The sequence below is a fragment of the Carcharodon carcharias genome, chromosome 5 (genome assembly GCF_017639515.1).
Source record: "Carcharodon carcharias isolate sCarCar2 chromosome 5, sCarCar2.pri, whole genome shotgun sequence".
Lineage (NCBI taxonomy): Eukaryota > Metazoa > Chordata > Chondrichthyes > Lamniformes > Lamnidae > Carcharodon > Carcharodon carcharias.
This window is the reverse complement of record NC_054471.1, coordinates 12,831,327-12,853,868: the sequence shown is the minus strand read 5'-3', so window position 1 is coordinate 12,853,868 and position 22,542 is coordinate 12,831,327. Positions and strand designations below refer to the sequence as shown.

At 48.6% G+C, this 22,542-nt stretch overlaps 1 protein-coding gene across 5 annotated transcripts in view; it reads right to left on the bottom strand.

Annotated features, from left to right (window-relative positions):
* LOC121278214 (epoxide hydrolase 1-like) overlaps positions 1 to 22,542 on the bottom strand; it is a 72,799-nt gene that overhangs the window by 12,718 nt on the left and 37,539 nt on the right. For all 5 annotated transcript variants that reach the window (XM_041188417.1, XM_041188413.1, XM_041188414.1 and 2 more), the window contains 3 exons: positions 6,458 to 6,654; positions 5,638 to 5,818; positions 1,511 to 1,738 (listed from right to left, as the gene is read on the bottom strand). In XM_041188417.1, the coding sequence (XP_041044351.1) occupies positions 1,511 to 1,738; positions 5,638 to 5,818; positions 6,458 to 6,637 (589 nt within the window). In that variant the 5' untranslated portion in view covers positions 6,638 to 6,654. The remainder of the gene's footprint in view (positions 1 to 1,510; positions 1,739 to 5,637; positions 5,819 to 6,457; positions 6,655 to 22,542) is intronic.

The window sequence follows — 22,542 nt, the reverse complement described above, 5'->3', positions numbered from 1 at the left end:
TGGCCGGCTCCTGCTCCTATTTCTTATTTAAGATAACCCAACCTCACTTAATCCAACCCACATCACCCTAATTCAACCATCCCAATCCAACTTCATCCCAATCCAATCCCCCTCCCAACCCCAACCCAGCCTCACTTAATCCAACCCACATCACCCTAATTCAACCATCCCAATCCAACTTCATCCCAATCCAATCCCCCTCCCAAACCCAACCCAACCTCACTTAATCCAACCCACATCACCCTAATCCAACCACCCCAATCCAACTTCATCCCAATCCAATCCCCCTCCCAACCCAGTCTCACTTAATCCAACCCACATCACCCTAATCCAATCTAGCATTTTCCTAAAGCCAGATGTTAGACTAACTGGCCTATAGCTTCCTGCTGTCTGTTTCCCTCCTTTCTTGAATAGCGGTGTTATATTTGTGGTTTTCCAGTCCACTGGGACCTTTCCAAAATCTAGGGAACTTTGGAAGATTACAACCAATTCATCCACTATCTCTGCAGTCACATCTTTTAGAACCCTAGAATGTACTGGAAAGATTTACAGGCCGATAGCCAACCTGTTTGGCCACGTTGTGCACACACCTTTCGTGCCCATCAAGTCCTGAAATGGAACTTGAACCCAGAGCTTCCGTCCCAGAGGTAGGAACACTACCACTGCACCACAAGACCTCCAACTAAACCCCTATCCATGCTAATGTATCACCCCTAGCACCACAAGCTCTTGTGCAGTAACCTTTCATGTGACATCTCACTCAATGCCTTTTGGACATCCAAATACATTACATCTTCTGGTTCCCCTTTATCCAGCTGCTTGTTACATCCTCAAAGGACTCTGATAAATTCATCAAACACAATTTTTTTTCACAAAACCATGTTGGGTCTGCTAATTGTATAATGATTTTCTAAATGTCTTGCTACTATCTCCTTAATAATGGATTCTAGCATTTTCCTAAAGACAGATGTTAGACTAACTGGCCTATAGCTTCCTGCTGTCAGTTTCCCTCCTTTCTTGAATAGCGGTGTTATATTTGTGATTTTCCAGTCCACTGGGACCTTTCCAGAATCAAGGGAACTTTGGAAGATTACAACCAATTCATCCACTATCTCTGCAGTCACTTCTTTTAGAACCCTAGAATGCAGACCATCAGATCCAGGGGCTTGTCAGCCTTTAGTCTCAGTAGTTTTATTTGTATTTATGTTACAGATCAATCACAATCTCATTGAATGGCAAAACAGACGCAAGGAGCTAAATGGACTTCTCCTGTTCCTATGTACCTTGGGATAGAGCCAGAATATATTCCAACCAATTCCTCAATGGGTCCTCATACAATGCTTCCTCCCAGTTGTATTACAGCATTGAGTTTCAGAACCCAAGTGGGATAGAGATAAACCAGAGGACGAGATTCCTTTGGAAAGCGTTGATGGAAGCTGGGAACAGGTGGGTACCAAGGCATTGTTGGCTCAGGGGGTCCCTGAGGGAGAAGAGCCGGCAGAAGACTCACCTTTCTTGCATGGCGCCTCCGAGAAGCCATAGCCTGGGATGGATGGACAGACAACCTCAAAGGTTTCCTGCTCACTCAGGCTGTGACTGGCTGGATCAGTCAGTTGAGGGATGATCTTGTAGAATTCATAGAAAGACCCTGGCCAGCCATGGATCATCATCAGTGGCACAGCAGTCTGTCCCTGGGGCAGGTGGGGAGGTTTCACATGGACAAAATGGATATAAATTCCTGGAAAATCAAGCGAAGGGTGTCAATGATGCAGAGGTTAAAGATCAACATCGTCAGCTTTCTGCAAGAACAACTTTTATTTATATTATGCATTTAACAGAGGAAAATGTTCCAAGGTGCTTCTCAGCGAACCTCATCTCTCACTGAGCCCTTTCCCCCACCACCTTATCCTAAAATAAATCAGGTCAGTGAGCTTTGCTCTTCCTCAACGTGTAGGAAATATTCAAACAAAGATCGCTGGAAGACTTGAGTTTATAAGCTTGAATGGCGTTGGCACTCCAGTGCCATAGAGTAAGAGCTGTGTTATTGGAGGTGCCCATTATCAGGTGAGATGTTACACTGAGTTCCTGTCTGTCTGTTCAGCTACCTGTTCTCAATTGAAGAAGAGCAGGTAGTTCTCCCTTTGTTCCTCTCTGTGACAACAGCACCAAAAGTAGATGATCTGGTCCTTGGGCTCATGAAGGAGTGGCTATTTTGCTGGGTGAGGCAGCAGCCAGCAAACCTCCACTGGCTTGTTCAAGGGGCCATTTCAAAAAGACAGACAGGAAGGAAAGGATGGTGTGGGGTAGCTTTGTTAGTACGAGATGGAATAAGTACGATAGCAAGAAATGATCTTGGATCGGAAGCTGTAGAATCCACATTGGCGGAGATAAGAAATGACAAGGGGAAGAGGTCACTGGTGGGAGTAGTCTATAGGCCCCTGAACAGTCGCTATGCTATCGGACAGAGAATAAATCAGGAAATAATGAGGGCCTATGTAAAAAGGGTAGTATATTAATCATGGGTGATTTTTATCTCCATGTAGATTGGGAAAATCGAATTGGCAGAGGTAGCCACGGGCAAGAATTCATAAAGTGTATTTGGGACAGTTTCCTAGAACAACATGTTGTGGATCCAACAGGAATCAGGCTATTTTGGATCTGATAATGTGTAATGAGGCAGATTTAATAAATGATCTCAGAGCAGATCCCCTAGGATACAGTAACTATAACACGGTGGAATTTGGCATTCAGTTTGAGAGTTCGGAAACATATGTGCTAAGCTTAAATAAGGGTAATTACAAAGGAATGAGGGCAGAGTTGACTGGGAAAGGAGCTTCACAGAAAAGACAGTTGATGAACGATGGCAGATGTTTAAGAAAATAGTTCATGACTCACAACAAAGATCTATCCCAGTGAGGAAGAAGGATTGTAAGAGGGGGATAAACCAACCACGGTTAACCAAGGGAGTTAAGGATAGTATCAAAGTGAAAGAAAAAACAAACAATGTGGCAAAGATTAGTGGTAAACCAGAGGATTGGGAAAGTTTTAAAAACCAACAGAAGATGACCAAAAAAAAAGGGAGAAAATAAATGTTGAGGGGAAACTAGCAAGTAATATAAAAACGGACAGTAAGAGCTTCTTTAAATATATACAAAGGAAGAGAGGCCAAAGTGAACATAGGCCCCTTAGAGAATGAGGCTGGGGAGATAATAATGGGGAACAGGAAATGGCAGAGGAGTTGAATAAGTACTTTGCATCAGTATTCACGGTAGAGTACACCAATAGCATAGCAAAAATACTAAATAATCGTGGGGCAAAACGGGGGGAGGAAATAAATAATTATCACCAGGGAAAGTACTAGAGAAACCAATGAGGCTAAAGGCCGATAAGTCCCCTGGACCTGATGGGTTGCATCCTGGATATCAAAAGAAGTAGCTACAGAGATAGTGGGTGCATCGGCAGCAATCTTCCAAGAGTCCTCCGATTCTGGAAAGTCCCAGAGGATTGAAAAACTGCCAATGTAACACCCTTATTCAAAAAGAGAGGGAGACAAAAAACAGGGAACTATAGGCCAATTAGCTTAACATCTTTCATTGGGAAAATGTTAGAGTCTATTATAAAGGATGTAATAGCAGAGCATTTATAAATACTTCATCTAATCAAGCAGAATCAGCATGGCTTCATGAAGGGGAAATCGTGCCTAACAAATTTATTAGAATTCTTTGAGGATGTAACAAGCAGGATAGATAAAAGGGAACCAGTAGACGTAATATATTTGGATTTCCAAAAGGCGTTCAATAAGGTACTACACATAGGGCTACTTAATAAGATAATAGCCCATGGTGTTGAGGGTAGTATATTAACATGGATAGAGGATTGGCTAACTAATAGAAAACAGAGAGTTGGGATAAAGGGGGCATTTTTAGGATGGCAACCTGTAAATAGTGGAGTGCCATAGGGATCAGTGCTGGGGCCACAATTATTTACAATATATATTAATGATTTGGGTGAGGGAAATGAATGTACTTTCGCCAAGTTTGAGGATGACACAAAAATAGGTGGGAAGGCAAGTGGTGAGGATGACACATGGAGTCCACAGAGGGATATGGACAGGTTAAGTGAGTGGGAAAAAACATGGCAGAAGGAATATAATGTGGGAAAATGTGAGGTTATGCACTTTGGCAGGAAGAATAGAGGAGCTGAATATTATTTAAATGGAGAAAGGCTACAGAAAGCTGCAGTACAGAGGGATTTGGGGGTCCTTGTGCATGAATCCCAAAATGCTAACATACAAGTTCAGCAGGTAATGCAAATGGAATGTTGGTCTTTATTTCAAAGGGAATGGGGTATAAAAATAGGGAAGTCTAGCTAAAACTATACAAGGCACTAGTTAGTCCACACCTAGAATACTGTGAACAGTTTTGGTCCCTTATCTAAGGAAAGATATACTGGCACTGGAGGCAGTCCAGAGAAGGTTCACTAGGTTGATCCCGGGTATGGAGGGATTTTCTTCTGAGGAGAGGTTGAGAAGGTTAGGCCTGTACTCATTGGAGTTTAGAAGAATGAGACACAAACTTATTGAAACATAAGGGGCTTGACAGGGTAGATGTTGAGAGGTTGTTTCCCCTAGTGGGAGAGTCTAGAGCCAGAGGGCATAATCTCAGAGTAAGAGAGTGCCCACTTAAAACAGAGATGAGGGGGAATTTCTTCTCTCAGAGGGTAGCAAATCTGTGGAATTCTTTACCACAGAGGTCATTAAGTATATTCAAGGCTGAGATGGACAGATTTTTAATCAATAAGGGAATCAAGGGTCATGGGGAAAAGGCAGGAAGGTGGAGTTGAGTATCAGATCAGCCATGATCTCATTGAATGGCAGAGCAGACTCTATGGGCCGAACGGCCTACTTCTGTTCCTACGTCTTATGGTATTTCTGGTCTTATTGTATACCTGGACAATGAATGTCAGCTAGACTTCTCAGACAGGGGGCTGGAGAGATGGTGTCAGCCCAGCCCAACCAAATCCTCATCTGATGCTGACATATTCCAGCTGGGGTCATGAGAAAATGATCAGGATAGGAACTTGGTGTCACCTGAGTGACAAAACCTGACCACTAATTTCTAGGCTACCCATGAGCAAGAGCAGCTGTTGAGGTGCTGTTCTTTATGGATGGGACAGCTCCGAGTGTCAGGCTGCAATGTAACACCCTGGAAATCCTCTGTGCCATTTGTACACCAGCCATTCAGTTCAAGGAAAGACCCTTGGATCCCAGGTCACCAATTCTAAATTGGACATATTGTTTGAGATTTCATCCATCACATCACCTGGTCAAACAGCCTTCTCACCATCTCCAATACTTTTAAAACAAGGGTTCAAATAAAATGAAAAAGATCCATTTTGTTTTAACATGGCAATGATTTCATTCACCACCCACTTCCCCTGCCTCTGGTCATGTCCAGGCGACGAATCTTCAATTCCTGGAGTCAATTGTTTTACCCTGTTCAGGGTACAAATGACCCTTGACAACTAGGATTCTCAGTTGCAACCAACATCATCTCCTGAATCCTCCCAATGTTCTAACTATGCTGGGAATCACCCACCACTATTCTTGTACCCACCACAGTCTGCGGCCAAACCTACCTTCAATTCTGGTTCTGAAATGCGGGAAACTGTTTAGAAACTCCAGCTGCTTCTTCCAGTCATAGTCCTTCCTCCAATAAGAGACCACCTTCCTCAGGTAGGTGGAGTTAAAACCATAGTGAAACCTGCTGTCCTCCAATGGTGCAGTGAAGCGAGTCTTGTCCAGGCGAAAGTGCAGGTCCTGAAACGTACCACATCTAAATGCATTGCATTGCATCCAATACAGGCCTGTACACTCTCACACATCAGCACCAACCACCAAATCAACTTTAAGCATTTAAAATAAATCTTATGATAAAGTTGATCTGAATTCAAGCAGAAAATCAGGGTCTGAGGAAGAGTACCATATCCATCCCTAGGTGACCATCTTTATTACTCACACTATTAGCAAACCAGTTACTGGCCCTATTACCAGTATCTTTAATTATGAGGCCTATTACAAGCACCTGCTCAGCTTCTAGGACTATTACCAGTCTGTTACTGACTATATTACTACCAGTTATCATTATTACTACTACCATTATGACCAGTTCTGCTACCAGTACTGTCAGCAGTTTTGTTGCTTGCTTAATTGCTAGTTGCTGGTCTGTAACTATTTCTACAACTGGTCTGTTGCTGGTTCTATTACAAGTCAAGTAATGGTTCTATTCCTGGTTCTGTTTCTAGTTCTATTCCAGTCAGCTACTGATTCTATTACCAGTCAGTAACTGGTTCCATCACTGTTTCTGTTACCAGTTTTATTACTGATCTTTGGTCAGTCGGTTCTTTACTGGTTCTGTTACTAATTTTATTACTGGTTCTGTTGCAGTTCAATAATTACCTGGATCATCTCCTCTGATGTTTCAATTGTGAATGGGTGGATTTTTTCATCCTCCTCTGTATCCTGTCGCTGGCTGGCTCCCCACCAGCCATCTCCTTCTGGGATGGACTTGGGGTTCGCAGAGAAAAAGTAGTAATAAAGGAGAGCTCCAACTGCTATGGTGAAGATCAGGAGGAACATGATGGGAATGACAGAATCTGAGAGGGAGGAGAACCAAAGTTTAATGAGTGAAACAACACTTTACACATCAGATCAAAACACAATCAGCAGCTCAGGAAAATGACCACAGACACCTCAGCAGTCACATTCAACCAGTGGCTGACACTGCACCAGGGATAGATGAACTGACAGTAATCATGGGGAACTTTAATTTTCATACAGATTGGAAAAATCAAAGTTGCAGTAAAAGTGTGCAAGGCAAGTTTATGGAATATTTCAAGATGGTATTCTTTATTAGTATGCCAAGGAACCATCTAGGGAAGAGGCTATTTTACATCTAGTTTCATGCAATGAGACAGAGTTAATTAATAACTTTGTTGTACAACAGTCACTAGGGAAGAGTGATCATTATATTTTGCATTGGATTTGAAAATGATTTAGTTAAGTTTGAAAATAGGATCTTAAATTTAAACGAAGCAAACTGAGGACCAAGTTAGCTAACATGGATTGGCAAACTAGATTAAAATATATGACAGTGGATAGCAACACAAACATTTCAGGAAATAATTTATAATTCACATATACACACTCCTTTATGGAATTAAACACCTCATGGAAAAAGTTGGCCACTTGTGGCTTATAAGACAAGTTTGAGATAGTGCTGGATTAAAGGGAGAGTGCTGGATTAAAGGGAGAAGTTGACTGTGTTGTCAATGTAGCAATCAGCATGAGGAATGGTGAGATCTTACAATTCAGCAAAATGATGATCAAAAAATTAATAAAGAGAGAAAATAGAATGAGATTAAACTTATAAAAGACATTAAAAATTGTAAAAGCTTTTCTAAGTACCCAAAAAGTAAGAGATTAACAAAAGGACGTGTGATTCCCTATCAGGCAGAGACAGGAGCTGGGGAGTGTTCTTTTTTAGTCTGCAGCTAGGTGACTGTAACATGCTGTTGCTTAGTAAACTAATATCCAATTAGACACTAAGTTAAAAGCAAAATGCTGCAGATGCTGGAAATCTGGAACAAAAACAGAAAATGCTGGAAAATCTCAGCAGGTCTAACAGCTTCTGTGAAGAGAAAAACAGAGTTAATGTTTCAAGTCCGTCTGACTCTTCTTCAGAGCTGATCAGCTAATTAGACAGGATAGCAGTGACTGCAGCCTGTGAGATATGTGTTTGCAGGCTTAGAGTTACTAATCTGGTGTCAATGAATTGAACCCATCTCCCCAGAACATTAGCCTGGGCGTCTGGATTAACACGACAAAACCATCTTCCCCTAGAACTTTTACAAAGAACACAGAAAATTAGCATGCAGGTACAGCAAGCATTGGGAAGACAAATGGCATGTTGGCATTTATGGCAAGGGGATTCGAGTATAAGAATAAAAAAGGCTTGCTACAATTGTTCAAGACTTTGGTAAGACCACATTTTTTGTTATTCATTCATTGGATGTGGGTGTTGCTGGCTAGGCCAGCAGTTATTATCCATCCCAGTTGCCCTTGAGTAGGTGTTGGTGAGCTGCCTCCTTGCACTGCTAGAGTCCATGTGGCATAGATACGCCCACTGTGCTGTTAGGGAGGGAGTTCCAGGACTTTGACCCAGCGTCAGTGAAGGAACAGCGATATATTTCCAAGTCAGGATGGTGGGTGACTTGGAGGGAAATTTCCAGGTGGAGTTATTCCCATTTATTTGCAATTATGTGAAATTTTGGTCTCCATACATAAGGATGGAGAGCCTCGCATTGGAAGCAGTACAACGAAGGTTCACTAGATTGGTCCCTGGGATGAAAGGGTTGTCCTACGATGGGAGGCTAAGCAAATTGGGTCTATATTCTCCGGAGTTTAGAAGAATGAGAGGTGATCTCAATGCAGCATGGCGTTGTGAAGGGGCTTGTCTCAATGCAGCATGGTGTTGTGAAGGGGCTTGTCTCAATGCAGCATGGTGTTGTGAAGGGGCTTGTCTCAATGCAGCATGGTGTTGTGAAGGGGCTTGTCTCAATGCAGCATGGTGTTGTGAAGGGGCTTGTCTCAATGCAGCATGGTGTTGTGAAGGGGCTTGTCTCAATGCAGCATGGTGTTGTGAAGGGGCTTGTCTCAATGCAGCATGGTGTTGTGAAGGGGCTTGTCTCAATGCAGCATGGTGTTGTGAAGGGGCTTGTCTCAATGCAGCATGGTGTTGTGAAGGGGCTTGTCTCAATGCAGCATGGTGTTGTGAAGGGGCTTGTCTCAATGCAGCATGGTGTTGTGAAGGGGCTTGTCTCAATGCAGCATGGTGTTGTGAAGGGGCTTGTCTCAATGCAGCATGGTGTTGTGAAGGGGCTTGTCTCAATGCAGCATGGTGTTGTGAAGGGGCTTGACAGGGTAGACACAGAGGCTATTCCTGCTGGCTGGGGAATCTAGAACACAGGGGCAGAGTCTCAGGATAAAGGGGCCATTGTTTGGGGCTGAGATGAAGAAAAATTTAAAACTCTCTATCCCAGAGGGTTTTGACTATGTCCCCTAGTACTAGACCCCTTAACCAACAGAAGCAATTTCTCTCCATCGACCCTATCTGTTCCTTTAATATCTTGAAAACTTTGATCAAAGCATCCCTTAACCTTCTAAGTTCCAGGGAATACATCCCGAGTGTGTGTCAGCTTTCCTCATTGCTTAACACTTGGAGTCCAGGTATTCTGATGAATCTACTCTGCACTCCGAGGCTAATTTATCCTTCCTAAGGTGTGGTACCCAGAACTGCTCACAATACTCCAGTCTGGGTCTAACCAGGGCTTTGTAGAGCTGAAGTATGCCTTCTGCCCCCTTGTTCTCGAGTCCTCTAGATATAAAGGCCCGCGCTCCTTTTTGATAACTTTCTGTACATTTTCATGTCAGTTTATTGTTCTGTATCCTTGGATCCTCAAGTCTCTTTGGACCTCCACTGTTTCTAGCTTTTCACCACTTAGAAAATACCCCTCCCATTATCCCTTCTCTCTGTTTTCTGCTGCTCAGCCCATTTCCTAACCGCAGCAATAATTGGCCTTTGGTTCCATGAGCCTCAATTTTAGCTTACAGTTTCTTATGAGAAACTTTATCAGATGCCTTCTGGAAGTCCACATAAATCAACACCCTCTGTTCACTACTTCAGTCACCACTTCAAAAAGTGCAACCAGTTTTGTAAGGCATGAGATTCCCTTTACAAACCCACGCTGGCTTTCTCTGATCAGCTGAAAAATGTCAGTCACCCTCTCCTATCCCTGGCCTGGGGATGGGCAGTAAATGCTGGCATAGTCTACAAAGCCCACTTCCTGGGAAAGAGCTTTCTCAGAATCGCAGACTCAAGTAATTCCCAAACAACTAACTGGTTTATAACTCCCTGGTGTTTTCCTACCTTCTTGTGATTTTCCTAACTGCACACTGGATGTGCAGGGGGTCAGAGGCTTCCCAGCTCAAGAGAAGTGATATCTAAAAGTCAGCTGCATTGTGCAGGGAACTGGCAGCCAGACTCTGAAGCTGCCTGAAGGCTGTGTGTCAAAGAAGTGACATTATCAAGATTGCAAGGATTACCGAGGGTGGGACCAGAGTGATGTGCTCCCACTGGACACTGGACAAGCTTTTTGAGAGGCTTATTGTAGTAAAGGCTTCATCTGCCTGAGGGTCAATGCTTTAGGACTTGGACTCACCCAGCGAGGAGTAGCGTGGCAGAGAGACAGTGATGTGGCCACATGGGAACTGCAGCAGCTTGAGAAAGGCATTGGACACAGATGAGGAGGGTGCATGGGGGCAAAAGGGCAACCTCATCGTGACAGAATGTGCTACCCTGCTGAAAGTGTGAACTGGTAGAGGTTGAGCTTCATCGAGACGTCCGAGCACCAATGTCTGTGAAAACTCTCTCTCTCCAGCGAGTTGGTGCTGGAGCGGTGCAGCGCATTGGAGCGGTGTCCTGTGCCGGAGTGGTGCCCTGTGCTGGATGGGGGTGGCGTGCCGGAGCGGTGCACTCTGCCGGAGCGGTGCCCTGTGCCGGAGCGGTGCCCTGTGCTGGAGCGGGGTGGCGTGCCGGAGTGGGGCCCTGTGCCGGAGCGGTGCCCTGTGCCGGAGCGGGGTGGCGTGCCGGAGCAGTGCCCTGTGCCGGAGCGGGGTGGTGTGCCGGAGCAGGGTGGCGTGCCGGAGGGGGGTGGCGTGCCGGAGCGGTGCCCTGTGCCGGAGCGGTGCCCTGTGCTGGATAGGGGTGGCGTGCCGGAGTGGTGCACTCTGCCGGAGCAGTGCCCTGTGCCGGAGCGGTGCCCTGTGCTGGAGCGGGGTGGCGTGCCGGAGTGGTGCACTCTGCCGGAGCAGTGCCCTGTGCCGGAGCGGTGCCCTGTGCTGGAGAGGGGTGGCGTGCCAGAGTGGTGCACTCTGCCGGAGCAGTGCCCTGTGCCGGAGCGGTGCCCTGTGCTGGAGCGGGGTGGCATGCCGGAGTGGTGCCCTGTGCCGGAGCGGTGCCCTGTGCCGGTGCGGGGTGGCGTGCCGGAGCAGTGCCCTGTGCCAGAGTGGGGTGGTGTGCCGGAGCGGGGTGGCGTGCCGGAGGGGGGTGGCGTGCCGGAGCGGTGCCCTGTGCCGGAGTGGTGCCCTGTGCCAGAGCGGTGTCCTATGCTGGAGCGGGGCGGTGTGCCGGAACCATGTGGTGTGCTGGAACGGTGCCCTGTGCCGCAGCGGGGTGGTGTGCCGGAGCAGTGCCCTGTGCCGCAGCGGGGTGGCGTGCCGGAGCAGTGCCCTGTGCCGGAGCGGGGTGGCGTGCCGGAGCAGTGCCCTGTGCCGCAGCGGGGTGGCGTGCCGGAGCGGTGCCCTGTGCCGGAGCGGGGCGGTGCGGTGGATTGGTGCGACAGAGCAGGAGTTGATTACTATGGGAGGTTGCAGACACCAAATGCCTGTCGTATTAAAGGTGACATTTACACTCAACTTTTTCACCAGTGGTTTGTTCCAGGGACTGTCTGGACCTCTATGTGACATCTCTCAGTCAGTGGCCCATCGCTGCAAAAAGCAGGTGACAGATCCCACGCACCCTCAGGCTGGCCAATTACTTAGATTTACCATTTGGTACCATCAGGCTGAGAGGGCACTCGGTTCGGGGCCTGGGCTGGATTTCTCCGGATTCAGGGGGTCATTGACTGTACTCATGTGTCCATCAAGGCTCCCTCACAACAGCCAGGCACTCCCTGAATGTTCAAGTCATCTGTGACTATAGTAAGAGGATCCTGCAGGTTGGGGGCAGGGTTGGAGTGGAGATGGGGGGCAGGGTCGGAGTGGAGGTGGGGGGGAGGGTCGGAGTGGAGTTGACGGGGAGGGTCGGAGTGGAGGTGGGGGGGGACGGTCGGAGTGGAGGTGGGGGGCAAGTTGGAGTGGAGTCGGGGGGAGGTCGGAGCAGAGTCGGGGGGAGGTCGGAGCAGAGTCGGGGGGAGGTTGGAGTGGAGTCGGGGGAGGTCGGAGTGGAGTCGGGGGGAGGTCGGAGTGGAGTCGGGGGGAGGTCGGAGTGGAGTCGGGGGGAGGTCGGAGTGCATTTGTGGGGAGGTTGGAGTGCATTTTGGGGATGTTGGAGTGGAGTCGGGGGGAGGTTGGAGTGGAGTTGGGGGGAGGTTGGAATGGAGTCGGAGTGAGGTTGGAGTGGATTTGGGGGGAGGGTTGGAGTGGAGTCGGGGGGAGGTTGGAGTGGAGTCGGGGGGAGGTTGGAGTGGAGTCGGGGGGCGGTTGGAGTGGAGTCGGGAGGATGTCGGAGTGGAGTCAGGGGGAGGTTGGAGTGGAGTCGGGGGGAGGTCGGAGTGGAGTCGGGGGGAGGTCGGAGTGGAGTCGGGGGGAGGTCAGAGTGGAGTCGGGGGGAGGTCGGAGCGTAGTCGGGGGGAGGTCGGAGTGGAGTTGACGGGGAGGGTCGGAGTGGAGGTGGGGGGCAAGTTGGAGTGGAGTCGGGGGGAGGTTGGAGCGGAGTCGGGGGGAGGTCGGAGTGGAGTCGGGGGGAGGTCGGAGTGGAGTCGGGGGGAGGTCGGAGTGGAGTCGGGGGGAGGTTGGAGTGGAGTTGGGGGGAGGTTCGAGTGGATTTGTGGGGAGGTTCGAGTGGAGTCGGGGGGAGGTTGGAGTGGAGTCGGAGTGAGGTTGGAGTGGATTTGGGGGGAGGGTTGGAGTGGAGTCGGGGGGAGGTTGGAGTGGAGTCGGGGGGAGGTTGGAGTGGAGTCGGAGTGAGGTTGGAGTGGATTGGGGGGAGGGTTGGAGTGGAGTCGGGGGGAAGTTGGAGTGGAGTCGGGGGGAGGTCGGAGTGGAGTCGGAGTGAGGTTGGAGTGGAGTCGGGGGGAGGTCGGAGTGGAGTCGGGGGGAGGTCGGAGCGGAGTCGGGGGGAGGACGGAGCGGAGTCGGGGGGAGGTCGGAGCGGAGTCGGGGGGAGGTCGGAGCGGAGTCGGGGGGAGGTCGGAGTGGAGTTGACGGGGAGGGTCGGAGTGGAGGTGGGGGGCAAGTTGGAGTGGAGTCGGGGGGAGGTTGGAACGGAGTCGGGGGGAGGTCGGAGTGGAGTCGGGGGGAGGTTGGAGTGGAGTTGGGGGGAGGTTGGAGTGGAGTTGGGGGGAGGTTGGAGTGGAGTCGGGGGGAGATTGGAGTGCATTTGGGGGGAGGTTGGAGTGGAGTCGGGGGGAGGTTGGAGTGGAGTTGGGGGGAGGTTGGAGTGGAGTCGGAGTGAGGTTGGAGTGGATTGGGGGGAGGGTTGGAGTGGAGTCGGGGGGAAGTTGGAGTGGAGTCGGGGGGAGGTCGGAGTGGAGTCGGAGTGAGGTTGGAGTGGAGTCGGGGGGAGGGTTGGAGTGGAGTCGGGGGGAGGTCGGAGTGGAGTCGGGGGGAGGTCGGAGTGGAGTCGGGGGGAGGACGGAGCGGAGTCGGGGGGAGGTTGGAGTGGAGTTGGGGGGAGGTTGGAGTGGAGTTGGGGGGAGGTTGGAGTGGAGTCGGGGGCAGGTTGGAGTGCATTTGGGGGGAGGTTGGAGTGGAGTCGGGGGGAGGTTGGAGTGGAGTTGGGGGGAGGTTGGAGTGGAGTCGGAGTGAGGTTGGAGTGGATTGGGGGGAGGGTTGGAGTGGAGTCGGGGGGAAGTTGGAGTGGAGTCGGGGGGAGGTCGGAGTGGAGTCGGAGTGAGGTTGGAGTGGAGTCGGGGGGAGGTCGGAGTGGAGTCGGGGGGAGGTCGGAGTGGAGTCGGGGGGAGGTCGGAGCGGAGTCGGGGGGAGGACGGAGCGGAGTCGGGGGGAGGTCGGAGCGGAGTCGGGGGGAGGTCGGAGTGGAGTTGACGGGGAGGGTCGGAGTGGAGGTGGGGGGCAAGTTGGAGTGGAGTCGGGGGGAGGTTGGAGTGGAGTCGGGGGAGGTTGGAGTGGAGTCGGGGGGAGGTTGGAGTGGAGTCGGGGGAGGTTGGAGTGGAGTCGGGGGGAGGTTGGAACGGAGTCGGGGGGAGGTCGGAGTGGAGTCGGGGGGAGGTTGGAGTGGAGTTGGGGGGAGGTTGGAGTGGAGTCGGGGGGAGGTTGGAGTGGAGTCGGGGGAGGTTGGAGTGGAGTCGGGGGGAGGTCGGAGTGGAGTCGGGGGGAGGTCGGAGTGGAGTCGGGGGGAGGTTGGAGTGGAGTTGGGGGGAGGTTGGAGTGGAGTTGGGGGGAGGTTGGAGTGGAGTTGGGGGGAGGTTGGAGTGCATTTGGGGGGAGGTTGGAGTGGAGTCGGGGGAGGTTGGAGTGGAGTTGGGGGGAGGTTGGAGTGGAGTCGGGGGGAGGTTGGAGTGGAGTCGGGGGAGGTCGGAGTGGATTTGGGGGGAGGTTGGAGTGGAGTCGGGGGGAGGTTGGAGTGCATTTGGGGGGAGGTTGGAGTGGAGTCGGGGGAGGTTGGAGTGGAGTCGGGGGGAGGTTGGAGTGGAGTCGGGGGGAGGTTGGAGTGGAGTCGGGGGGAGGTCGGAGTGGAGTCGGGGGGAGGTTGGAGTGGAGTCGGGGGAGGTTGGAGTGGAGTCGGGGGGAGGTTGGAACGGAGTCGGGGGGAGGTCGGAGTGGAGTCGGGGGGAGGTTGGAGTGGAGTTGGGGGGAGGTTGGAGTGGAGTTGGGGGGAGGTTGGAGTGCATTTGGGGGGAGGTTGGAGTGGAGTCGGGGGAGGTTGGAGTGGAGTTGGGGGGAGGTTGGAGTGGAGTCGGGGGGAGGTTGGAGTGGAGTCGGGGGAGGTCGGAGTGGATTTGGGGGGAGGTTGGAGTGGAGTCGGGGGGAGGTTGGAGTGCATTTGGGGGGAGGTTGGAGTGGAGTCGGAGTGAGGTTGGAGTGGAGTTGGGGGGAGGTTGGAGTGGAGTCGGAGTGAGGTTGGAGTGGATTGGGGGGAGGGTTGGAGTGGAGTCGGGGGGAAGTTGGAGTGGAGTCGGGGGGAGGTCGGAGCGGAGTTGACGGGGAGGGTCGGAGTGGAGGTGGGGGGCAAGTTGGAGTGGAGTCGGGGGGAGGTTGGAACGGAGTCGGGGGGAGGTCGGAGTGGAGTCGGGGGGAGGTTGGAGTGGAGTCGGAGTGAGGTTGGAGTGGAGTTGGGGGGAGGTTGGAGTGGAGTCGGGGGGAGGTTGGAGTGCAGTTGGGGGGATGTTGGAGTGCAGTTGGGGGGAGGTTGGAGTGGAGTCGGGAGGAGGTTGGAGTGGATTTGGGGGGAGGTTAGCTACAGTGTTGATTTGTTTTGTAAATGTAGTGATTTGTTTGTAGCCACTTTCCTCACATTAGTTGATTGTTCTATGATTAATTATCGTCAGAGAATCAGCACAACTTCACCATTGCTACGGTCACTCTACCTGCTGCATGCAGCTGTAATGAAAGAAAAACAAAACCTACATTTATATAGCACCTTTCACAATGTCTTATTTCACTTTACAGCCAATGAAATACTTTTTGAGTTGTAGTCACTGGTATAATGTAGTCAATGTTATCAAATGGTGGAGCAGGGTCGAGGGCCAAATGGCCTCCTCCTGCTCCTAATACCAAGGTTCATGTGTGATTCTGGGATGGATGAGATGATCTGAGCTAGATGGCCTTTATCATCAATAATTATCTTGTGACCAGAGAGTGGAATCGTGGCTGGAGTTCTGTTTATTTTGTTGCTAATGCAAGTTTACTTTGAGCAGGGTTTGAGGTGTGAGATTGCCAGGACAGGGCTCAGAGTGAACCAGTAACCTGTTTTACACTGCACATGAATCTCAAGGAGCCTTTCCCATTGACTTCAATCTTGGATTATTCCCTGAGCCATGTGCAAATTGGCATAGGACAGATCAGATTAGGGAGATGAATGTGTGGCTCAAAGACTGGTGTGGGAGAAGTGGGTTCCAGTATTGGGGAAAGTGGGACCTGTACCATTGGAAAGTCTACACCCAAACTGTGCTGGGACCAGGGTTCTTGCATAACAAGGGAAATAGAGAGCATTTTAAACTAAATAGTGGGGGCAAGGGATCAAATTTGGGAAGATGTAGTAAATCAAAGAGCAGAGTCAAGGCAAAAGGAAAAGGTACTTTACAGGAAATGAAAAACAGACTGTAACAGGAAAGGACAGAGGGTACAAATCTAACAGTAAATCAACAGATGAAACTAGAGGTCACAAAAATAATAAGAGGATAAAACTAAAAGCTCTGCATCTGAATACACAAAGCATTCAAAACAAAACAGATGAACTGAAAGCACACATAGAAATAAATAATTACGATTTGAAAGCCATTACAGAGTCATGGCTGAAAAAGGACATGGATTGGGACCTGAATATTGAAGGGTACAGGATATTTAGGAATGACAGGAAGTGAGGAAAAGGTGGAGGGGTAGCTCTGTTATTTCATGACTGTATTAGCACAATGCAGAGGGATGACCTAAGTTCAGGAAACCAGGATGTGGAAACAGTTTGGATAGAGATAAGAAATGGTAAAGGCAAGAAGTCACTTGTGGGAGTTGTTTACAGGCCCCCTAACAGTAACCACATGTTAGCGTGGAATATAAAGAAAGAAATAATGGGAATTTGTCAGAAAGGGACAGTGATAATTATGGGAGATTTAAATCTACGTATAGACTGGAAAAGTCAAATTGGCAAAGATAGTCCAGATGAGGAGTACATTGAATGTTTTCAGGCTAGTTTCTAAATGCAGCACATCTGGAGCCAACCAGAGAGCAGGCTAAAAGCAAAATACTGCGGATGCTGGAAATCTGAAACAAAAACAAAAATTGCTGGAAAAACTCAGCAGGTCTGACAGCATCTGTGGAAAGACAAAGTCCTCTTCACCATGGATGTCCAATCCCTCTACACCTCCATCCCCCACAAGGATGGTCTGAGGGCTCTCTGCTTCTTCCTCGAACAGAGGCCCAAACAATCCCCATCCACCACTACTCTCCTCCGTCTGGCTGAACTTGTTCTCACACTGAACAATTTCTCCTTCAACTCCTCTCACTTCCTCCAAATAAAAGGTGTGGCTATGAGTACCCGCATGGGCCCCAGCTATGCCTGTCTCTTTATGGGGTATGTGGAACATTCCTTGTTCCAGTCCTACTCCGGCCCCCTTCCACAACTCTTTCTCCAGTACATCGATGACTGTTTCGGTGCTGCTTCATGCTCTGTTCTACACCTGGAAAAATGTATTACCTTTCCTTCCAATTTCCACCCCTCCATCATTTTCACATGGTCCATCTCTACACCTCCCTTCCTTGATCTCTGTCTCAATTTCTGGTGATAGACTGCCAACCAATATTCACTACAAACCTACCAACTCCCACAGTTACCTCGACTACAGCTCCTCTCACTCCGCTTCCTGTAAGGACTCCTTCCAATTCTCTTAGTTCCTTCGCCTCTGTCGCATCTGTTCTGATGATGCTAACTTCCAAAACAGTTCCTCTGACATGTCTTCCTTCTTCCTTAAGCGAGGTTTTCCACCCACGGTGGTTTAAGGGCCCTCAGCCATCTCCAGCCCATCTCCCGCGCCTCTGCCCTCACTCCTTCCTGCCCCTTTACTTCCCCCCTCCTCACCGTCCAAGGGCCCAAACACTTCTTTCAAGTGAAGCAGAGCTTCATAACCCTACTAGGGCCATCTGTCACTTGCTCATCCTGCTTTCTGCTCTTAATGTCACCATTAGCACCTCATTTAGCCAGCATCACCACCATCAACACCCCTTTGACCTTTTGTTTATGACATACTTTGCAATCTCTTCTTTGCCTCCACCTATCACTAGCCTTCGATCCAGCTTCACCTGTCCCACCCCCCCTTTAACCAGTATATATTTCACCACATTTCTACTTCTCTTTAGTTCTGAAGAGTCATCTGGACCTGAAACGTTAACTCTGTCCTTCTCTCCACAGATGCTGTCAGATCTGGTGAGTTTTTCCAGCAGTTTTTGTTTCAGAGAGCAGGCTGTACTAGACCTGCTATTGTGCAATGAGATGGGAGTAATTACTGACCTCATAGTGAAGGTGCCCCTAGGTAGCAGCGACCACAATATGATTGAATTTTACATTCAGTCTGGGGGAGAGGGGAGTGGGTCTGAGACTAAGTTTTTAAGCTGAAATAAGGGCACCTATCAGGGTATGAAAGCTGAGCTGGCTAAGGAGAATTGGCAATAGGTTAAGTGATAGGTCCACAGAGATACAGTAGCAAACATTTAAGGGGGATATTTCAGAATGCATAGAATAGATACATTCCAATAAGAAAGAAAAAGTCCAAAGGATGGACACACCATCAGTGGTTAACTAGAAGGGTTAAAGCTAGTATCAAACCTAAAGAAAAAGCCTATAATTGTGCAAAGGTAGGTGGAAGGTCAGAAGATTAGCCTACTCCTGCTCCTATTTTCTATGTTTCTATGTTCTTTAAGGAACAGCAAAGAATGACTAAAAGACTAATAAGGAGAGAAAAATTAGAGTATGAGAGAAAGCGAGCCAGAAATATAAAAACAGATAGTATGAGTTTTTAATAAATATTTTAAAAAGAGTAGATCCTGCAGAAATTGAGTCTGGAGAATTGATAATGTAAAACAAGGAGATTGCAGGTGAATTGAACAGGTATTTTGCATCAGTTTACATTATAGGGGATGCAAGTAACATCCCAGAAGCAATTATAAACCAGGAAATGGAAGTGGGGGAGGAAGTCAGGAAAATTACAGTCACTAGGGAAGTGGTACTGAGTAAATTGTTGGAGATGCGGGGCTGACAAGAGCCTGGGTCCTGATGGATTCTTTTAAGACCCAAGAGTGAAGTGTCTATTGAATCATTGATGCATTGGTTTTAATTTTCCAAAATGCCCTCGATTCAGGTAAGATCGCATTAGATTGGAAAATAGCAAATGTAATTACATTATTCAAAAAGGGAGGGAGACAGAAAGCGGGAAACTACAGGCCAGTTAGCTTTACATCTGTATAGGGGAAATGTTAGAAGCTATTATCGAAGAAGCGAGACCAGGGCACTTGGATAAGCTCAAAGTCATCAGGCAGAGTCAACATGGTTTTGTGAAAGGGAAATTGTGTTTAACCAACTTATTGGAGTTCTTTGAGGAAGTAACATGTGTTGTGGATGAAGGGTGGATGTACTGTACTTACCTTTCCAGACGGCATTTGATAAAGTGCCACATCAAAGGTTATTGGGGAAGATGAAAGGTCATGGTATAGGGAGTAACATATTGGCATGAATAGAGGATTGGCTGGCTAAGAGGAAGCAGAGAGGCATAAATGGGTTTCTTTCAGGTTGGCAAGATGTAATGAGTGGTGTGTCACAGGGATCAGTGCTGGGACCTCAACTGTTTACAATTTATATCAATGACTTGGGTGAGGGATTGATGGGCTGGTTGCCAAATTTGCTGATGACACAAAGACAGGTAGGAAAGTAAATTATGACGAGGACATAAGGAGACTACAAACAGATATAAATAGGTTAAGTGACTGGGCAAACAACTGGAAGATGGAGTATAACGTGGGCAAATGTGAAATTGTCCATTTTGGCAGGAAGAATAAAAGAGAAGCATATTATCTAAATGGTGAGAGATTGCAGAGTTCTGAGGTGCAGAGGGATCTGGGTGTCCTCGTGCATAAATCACAAAAGGCTAGTATGCAAGTACAGCAAGTAATTAAGAAAGCTAATAGAATGTTATCATTTATTGCAAGGGGAATTGAAGACAAAAGCAGCGAGGTTATGCTTCAGTTGTGCAGGGCACTTGTGAGACCACATTCGGAGTACTGTGTACAGTATTGATCACCTTATTTAAAGGAGGATGTAAATGGGTTGGAAGCAGTTCAGAGCAGGTTTACCAGACAAACACCTAGAATGGGTGGGTTGTCTATGAGGAAAGGTTGGACAGGTTAGGTTTGTATGCGCTGGAGTTTAGAAGAGTAACAGGTGACTCGATTGAAAAATATAAGATCCTGAGGGGTCTTGACAGGGTGGATGTGGAGAGGATGTTTCCTCTTGTGAAAGAATCTAGAACTAGGGGGGGGGGTCACTGTTTAAAAATAAGAGGTCACCCATTTAAAACAGAGAGGAGGCAAAATCTTTTCACTCAGAAGGTTGTGAATCTTTGGAACTCTCTTCCTGAAAAGGTGGTGGAAACAGAGTCTTTGAATATTTTTAAGGCAGAGGTGGATAGATTCTTGATAAGCAAGGGGGTGATAGGTTATCGGCGGTAGATGGGATGCAGATTTCAGGTTACTATCAGATCAGCATGATCTTATTAGATGGCAGAGCAAGCTCGAGGGGCTGAATGGTCTACTCCTGTTTCTTGTTCATATGTATGCTCGTATGATTCGCAAGAGTCTTTTCCATTCACTTCAATCTTGACCTTTTGCCTACTTATCTATTATCCCACTCTATCTTGGTACTTTGAGGTATTGAATATCATGATAATGCTGTGCTGCATAGCAGATATTGAAAATATATTGTAGTGAGAAGCAGTAATCAGCAGAGTCTTCAGACTTGATCAGGAAAGCACATGCAATACGAAACCATTCAGTCTTTGTTCTCTGACCTCTAAGAATTATGCTGCACAGAGTCACCTGAGGGCACCAACACTTTCCACTGACAGTGAAGACCTATGCTGTTAAATCATTACATTTTGTTGCTCAGGAGTCATTTGATCTTTCCGTGAGGATGACTAACAGATAACGTCCCAGACACCACCATCCCTGGGTATGCCCTGTCCCACTGGCAGGACGGACCCAGCAGAGGTCCGGCACAGTGGTGTACAGTCAGGAGGGAGTTGCCCGGGGAGTCCTCAACATTGACTCCAGACCCCGTGAAGTCTCATGGCATCAGGTCAAACATGGGCAAGGAAACCTCCTGCTGATTACCACGTACCACCCTCCCTCAGCTGATGAATCAGTGCAATTCACCTGCAATCTCCTTGTTTTACACAAAAAGCAGCACAAATCGAACCCAGCCAATTACCGCCCCCCATCAGTCCACTCTCGATCATCAGTAAAGTGATGGAAGGGGTCATCAACAGCGCTATCAAGCAGCCCTCGCTTAGCAATAACCTGCTCACTAACCCCCAGTTTGGGTTCCGCCAGAGTCGCTCAGCTTCTGACCTCATTACAGCCTTGGTTCAAACATGGATAAAAGAGCTGAACTCCTGAGGTGAGGTGAGAGTGACTGCCCTTGATATCAAGGCTGCACCTGACAGAGTGTGGCATCAAGGAGCTCCAGCAAAACTGGAGTCAATGGGAATCAGGGGAAAAACTCTCCACTGGTTGGAGTCATACCTAGCACAAAGTAAGATGGTTGTGGTTGTTGGAGATCAGTCATCTCAGCTCCAGGACATCACCATCACAAGGTCAGAAGTGAGGATGTTCGCTGATGATTCCTCCAATGTTCAGCACCATTCGCCACTCCTCAAATACTGAAGGATTCCATGTCCAAATGCAGCAAGACCTGGACAATATCCAGGCTTGGGCTGACAAGTGGCAAGTAACATTCACACCACACAAGGTCAGCCAATGACCATCTACAACAACAGAGAGAATCAAACCATCACCCCTTGACGTTCAATGGCATTACCATAACTGAATCCCCCACTATCAACATCCTGGGGGCTACCATTGACAGGTACTGCCATTGAACATCAAAGGGCGATGGTTCGATTCTCTCTTGTTGGAGATGGTCATTTCCAGAAACTGACCTAGACTAGCCATATAAATATTGTGGCTACAGGAGCAGGTCAAAGGCTAGGAATCCTGCAACAACTAACTTACCTCCTGGATCCCCAGAGTATGTCCACCATCTACAAGGCACAAGTCAGGAGTGTGATGGAATACCCCCCACTTTCCTGGATCAGTGCAGCTCCCACAACACTCAAGAAGCTTGACACCATCCACTGAAGCAGCCCGCTTGATTGGGGTCTACAAGATGCACTGCAGCAACTCACCAAGGCTCCTCTGGCAGCAACTTCCAAACCTACAACCAATACCATCCAGAAGGACAAGTACAACAGATAGATGGGAACACCACCACCTAGAAGTTCCCCTCCAAGTCACTCACCATCCTGACTTGGAAATACATCGCCGTTCCTTCACTGTCACTGGGTAAAAGTCCTGGAACTCCCTCCCTAACAGCACTATGGGTGTACTTACACCACACGGACTGCAGCAGTTCAAGAAGGCAGCTCACCACCACCACTTCTCAAGGGCAATAAATGCTGGCCCAGCCAGCGAAGCTCACATACCCTGACTAATTAAAAAATTTGAAAAATATGCTCACTTTAGCATTTCGCCAGCAGAACACAGCAATTGCAGAAGTTCTGTGACTTTGTTGAAGTGCAGAATGCAACATATTGAGGCACATTGTGAGCAATGGCTTCTCTGTCAGCTATTGCAAAGATTGTTGAAATGCTGGAAATCTGTAACAAGCTATTTTCAGGGTGGAGATCACGAAGAGAGCCCCAAAATACTACAGGGATGCTTCAGGGATGAGGGGGGCTGCCAATGAAGTGATTGACTTTTACTTTCAG